Here is a 5,120-nt window from a genome sequence, read left to right as displayed (position 1 = left end):
ACCCTCTCCAAGCTGGTCGGTGAGGTCAGAGATCTCCTCTTGGAGGTTTTTGTTCTCTCTCTTCATTGTCTCAAGTTGATCCAGGGCCTCCTCGTAAGCGTTCCTCAGTTTGAAGAGTTCGGTGCTCAGAGACCGAGCCTCCTTCTGAGAGGCCTCCAGCTCACACTGTGACTCCTCAAACTTTTGCTTCCACTCTGCCATGACTTTGTCAAAGGCTCTTTGCTTTTTGTCCAGGGCTGCAGATGCGGCATTGGATCGCTCGAGGTCCAGCATCAGGTCTTCAATCTCATTTTGGAGGCGGTGCTTGGTCTTCTCAAGGGATGAACACTTTGCATTCACGGCCTCGATGGCCTCCTCGGCCTCCTGCAGTCTCTGAACCAGCTTCTTCTTTGCTTCTTCTAGTTCCTCTGTTTTCTGGATCCCATCAGTTTCATATTTTGTCCTCCATGATGAGACCTCTGTGTTGGATTTGGACAAAGCTCTCTGCAGCTCAGCCTTGGCCTCCTGCTCCTCTTCGAACTGCTCTCGGAGCAGATCACAGTCGTGACGAGCAGACTGTACAGCATGGGCGAGGGCATTCTTTGCCTTGACTTCCTCTTCCAGCTGTCTGCGTAGATCTTCTACCTGCTGGTTGTACGAGTTCTTCCCTCTGGTCAGCTGTGATATCAGGCACTCCTTTTCCTCCAGCTGCCGCCCAAACTCACCATTCTCAGTGAGCAGCTTGGCTCGCTGGGTAGTCAAGTCATTGATGGTTCGTTGAGATTCCTCATATTTACTCTTGTACTCATTCATGTTGTCTTCCATTGTACGGCACATCTTTTCCATATTTGACTTGGCCTTCACCACACTCTCCATGTTAGAACACAAGTCATCCACCTCCAGCTTCAGTTCACTCTTTTCCTTCTCCAGCTTCTGCTTCACTCGCTGCAGGTTATCAATCTGTTCGCCAAGTTCAGCAACGCTGTCGGCATGTTTCTTCCTTAGAGAGGCAGCGGTGGCCTCATGTTGGAGGGTAGATTCCTCCAGTTCCCTACGCAGCTTCTGAAATTCAGCATCTCTCTTTTTATTCATCTCCACCTGTGCTGATGTTGCTCCACCTGCCTCCTCCAGGCGCTCACTGATGTCCTCTAGCTCGCGGGAAAGATCAGAGCGCTGTTTCTCAACTTTGGCCCGGGCTGCACGCTCAGCATCCAGCTCCTCTTCTAGCTCCTCAATTCTCGCCTGGTTTTCTTTCAGCTTCTTCTGGAGCTGAACTGAAGCTACCTGTTCGTCCTCTAGTCTTGAATTTATTTGGACAACCTCAAAGTCTTTTTTCTTTAGCTTTTCCTCCAACTGCTGCTTATCATTTTCTAAGTCCATCAAACTCTCCTGGTTCAGTTTCAGGTCTCCTTCGAGCTTCCTCTTTGAGCGCTCAAGGTCCATCCTGACTTTCTTCTCTTGCTCCAATGAGCCCTCCAGATCGTCCACCTGTTGCTCCAGCTTCGCTTTGGCTTTGGTCAAGCTGTTGGCTTTATCTTCTTCACTCTGAAGATCATCCAGTGTCTGCTGGTGAGCCTCCTGTAGTGCCTTCTTCTCTTTGGTTAGCTTCATGATGTTTTCATCCTGGGAAGCCATCTCCTCCGTCAGGTTTTTCACCTTATTCTCTGTGGCATGTTTCTCTTTTTCGACCTTGGCCAGAGTCAGTTCCAGGTCATCTATATCTTTCTTCAGCTCGGAGCATTCATCTTCAAGCTTCCGTTTCTTAGCTGTGAGATCTGCATTCAGCTCCTCTTCATCTTCCAGTCTTTCTGTCATCTCTTTCAGCTTGGCCTCCTGTTGAATCTTGCTCTTTATAAGCTGTTCGCAGCGCTCTTCAGCATCCGTTAGTGTATCCTGCTCAGACTGAATCTGCAGAGTTAGATCGTTCTTCTCTTGGAGAAGAGTCACTATTTTCTCCTCTAGTTCCTTCCGTCTTGTTTCTGATTTCTCCAGAGCTTCTTTCAGCTTGTTGAACTCATCCTTCATGTTGGCCATCTCCTTCTCAGACTCAGCGCTCTTCAGCAGGGGTTTGATCTTGAAGAAAAGCTTCATCCAGGGCCAATTCTTTACACCCAGAAAAGAGCGAAGGTTCCACTGGATGACCATCAGGGCATCTCTGCGTTCAACAAGCTTAGCAAACTGTGCCCTCATGAGGATTGCCCGGGCATTAGCCTGGATCCGGGTGATGATTCGAGAGAGTTGCTCATCTCGCATCTCCTCTAGAGTCCCCAGCAGGCCAGCTTTAAAGAAGACTTTGGTATGGCCAAACTTGTACTGAGTGTGGTCAATGTCTAGTGATCCCAGCAACTTTTCAGCACTTTTCTTGCAGTCAATAAACTGGCCTTCAGGGATAGCAGAGGCATTCAGAATCCTGTACCGTTGCTTGAAGTCTCCATAGAGCACCCTGTTTGGGAAACCCTTCCTGCAGATTCTGATGCCTTCCAGGACACCGTTACAGCGCAGCTGGTGCATCACAAGGCAGTTATCCATGACCCCTGGAGTTTTCCTCTCATTAGGAATCAGACAGCGGACAAAGTGGGGATGTGTGGTCTTCAGGTTGTTCATCAGCTTGTTCAGGTTTTCCCTGTGAAGTGCAGACACAGTCTGGAACGAGGAACCTTTCTTCTTGGCTCCTTTACCTCCTTTGTCACCACTGTCGGCTGCTGAATAGCTTGAAAACAGCAGACTGAGAAGCTTAACAGATGATTTTTGGTAAAGACCGACCACAGTTTCATTCAGGGGGTCTTTGTTTTTGACCAACCAGTTGCCGATATTGTAATCCACCGTGCCAGCATAGTGAACCAGCGCAAAATGAGCTTCTGCTTTCCCCTTTGCGGCCCTCGGCTTCTCAAACATTTTGTTCTTGCCCAGATGATTATCATAGAGCTTGGACTTGAAGGTTTGGTCACTTGCTTTGGGAAACATGCATTCCTCCTCCAGAATGGACAGGATCCCCAGCGGCTTCTCAATGAGGTCGATACAAGCTTGTAAGTCCATCCCAAAGTCAATGAACTCCCAGTCAATACCTTCTTTTTTGTACTCTTCTTGCTCCAGGACGAACATGTGATGGTTGAAAAACTGCTGCAGTTTCTCGTTGGTGTAGTTAATGCAAAGCTGCTCAAAAGTGTTGAAATCAAAGATCTCAAATCCAGCTATGTCCAGCACTCCTATGAAGTACTGACGATGCTGTTTTGTGTCCAGGGATTGGTTGATTCTCACCACCATCCAGTTGAACATCTTTTCATACACTGACTTCGCCAGAGCACCAAGGGCGTAGTAGACTTGGTCCACACTTTGGCCTTTGGTGACGTATTCATTTCCTACCTTGACTCTGGGATGGCACAGTCCTTTGATAAGGTCAGCAGAGTTCAGCCCCATTAGGTAAGCCGTTTTATCCGCAGCCTCCGTACCATCTGGCTCTGCCTGCTCCTCACGCTGCTTCTGTTTGAACTTCATATTGCCGTAGTGCATGATGGCGCCCGTCAGTTTATAGACACCCATCTTCTCATCTGGAGTGAAGCCGAGGACATCGAAGGCACTGTCAGTGGCCATCAGCTCCTCTGAGTCATTGATGGAGGCGACTGTAACCTCTCCTTGGGAGATGTAGGAGTAGTCGTACGGGTTATTGGTGATCAACAGCATATCCAGCAGCTCTGGCTTCTGATTGGACAGGATCTGGTAGAAGATGTGGTAGTTCCTCTCAGCCTTGAGCTGAAAGGTGACACGTGACTTCTCCAGCAGGTACGTCTCGATGTCAGCAGACGACAGCTTGCCACTCGTACCGAAGTGAATTCGGATGAATTTTCCAAAACGAGACGAGTTGTCGTTTCTCAACGTTTTGGCATTGCCAAAGGCCTCCAACGCAGGGTTCGCCTGGATGATTTGATCCTCCAGTGTTCCCTTGCTGGTGTCTTTTTTGATACCGGCGACTGCAGCGATGCTGGCAAAGTACTGAATGACTCTTTTGGTGTTCACAGTCTTCCCGGCTCCAGATTCTCCAGTGATGAGGACAGACTGGTTCTCTCTGTCAGTCAGCATGTACTGGTAGGCATTATCAGAGATGGAGAAGATATGAGGCGGGGCCTCAGTTCTCTTCTTCCCTCTGTAAGCTGCCACCACATCAGAATCATAGACAGGAAGCCACTTGTAGGGGTTGACGGTGACACAGAAGAGCCCAGAGTAGGTGTAGATCATCCAGGCAGCATAACGCTCTTTGAGGTTAAACAGCACGGCGGGCTCATGGAGGAAGGTGAACATCGCCATGTCTTCAATTTTATCGAATTTTGGTGGATTCTGGGGGTGGACGTCCGACTCCTTCACAGTAACCGTTGTTCCATCCTCCTTCTTCACAGTCGCCTTCCCTCCGTCTTTGCTTTGGATTTGTCCCTTCATATATTCCACTTTATCGTCGACTACAAAGCATTCAATCTTGATGTCAAAAGGTCTAGTCTGGGCCTCAAGACGCTCCTTATCCGACTTCCTGAGGTAAGGAGCAGCCTTCCCAAACTCTGCCATCAGAGCGTCACCCATGGTTGAGGGTGGAGGTTCACAGCAGTCAGAAGAGAGATCGGAGAGTCTGAGAGGAGTTTCTCTAGTGACTCTGGTGCAGAACTGCAGACTCTTTACAGCAGGCAGGTGTTTATAGAGGCTCCCTGAGGACCAAATTAGGAGATAACTGCTGAAGAGAAAAAACAGTGGACACTAAATTTGTCCCAGGATGTGAAAGCACCATGAGGGCAGTTTCAGGACCTTTGGCTGTTAAAGTCCATTTTAGGAAAAGGAGTGTCTCAGTGCTTATCTGCCCACTGATAGGGACTCCTGACACCTCTGCATTTAGGCAACTGTATCCTCACAGGACCAGTTCTTCACTTCATCTTCCATTTCTTCTACACTTTAATCATTCACCTGCAGCATTTTAAAAGCAAAACTTGCTCTATTATTTCCTGCCCTTTTAATGACTCACTGTCTTTTGTATTCAAACAATTATTCATGTCTGATTCTCAATCAATAAGTGGTTCTGGATTGGAAAGTAATGGTCTGAATGTACAATAACTGATTTATAGTATTTAACATGATTAGCAAAAGAAGTATCATTACGCTAA

General features: G+C 48.0%; 1 protein-coding gene across 1 annotated transcript in view; it reads right to left on the bottom strand.

Annotated features, from left to right (window-relative positions):
* The window catches only part of myh6 (myosin, heavy chain 6, cardiac muscle, alpha), a 6,590-nt gene extending 2,020 nt beyond the window's left edge, over positions 1–4,570 (bottom strand). The window contains exon 1 of the mRNA XM_051408966.1: positions 1–4,570. This exon is cut by the window's left edge and continues 1,267 nt beyond it. Coding sequence (XP_051264926.1) covers positions 1–4,548 — 4,548 coding nt within the window. The 5' untranslated portion in view covers positions 4,549–4,570.
* Between the last annotated feature and the right edge of the window lie 550 nt (positions 4,571–5,120).

This window comes from Dicentrarchus labrax, unplaced genomic scaffold, assembly GCF_905237075.1.
Source record: "Dicentrarchus labrax unplaced genomic scaffold, dlabrax2021, whole genome shotgun sequence".
Classification (NCBI taxonomy): Eukaryota; Metazoa; Chordata; class Actinopteri; family Moronidae; genus Dicentrarchus; species Dicentrarchus labrax.
The sequence above is the reverse complement of the archived record's forward strand: the minus strand, read 5'-3'. Positions and strand labels throughout refer to the sequence as shown.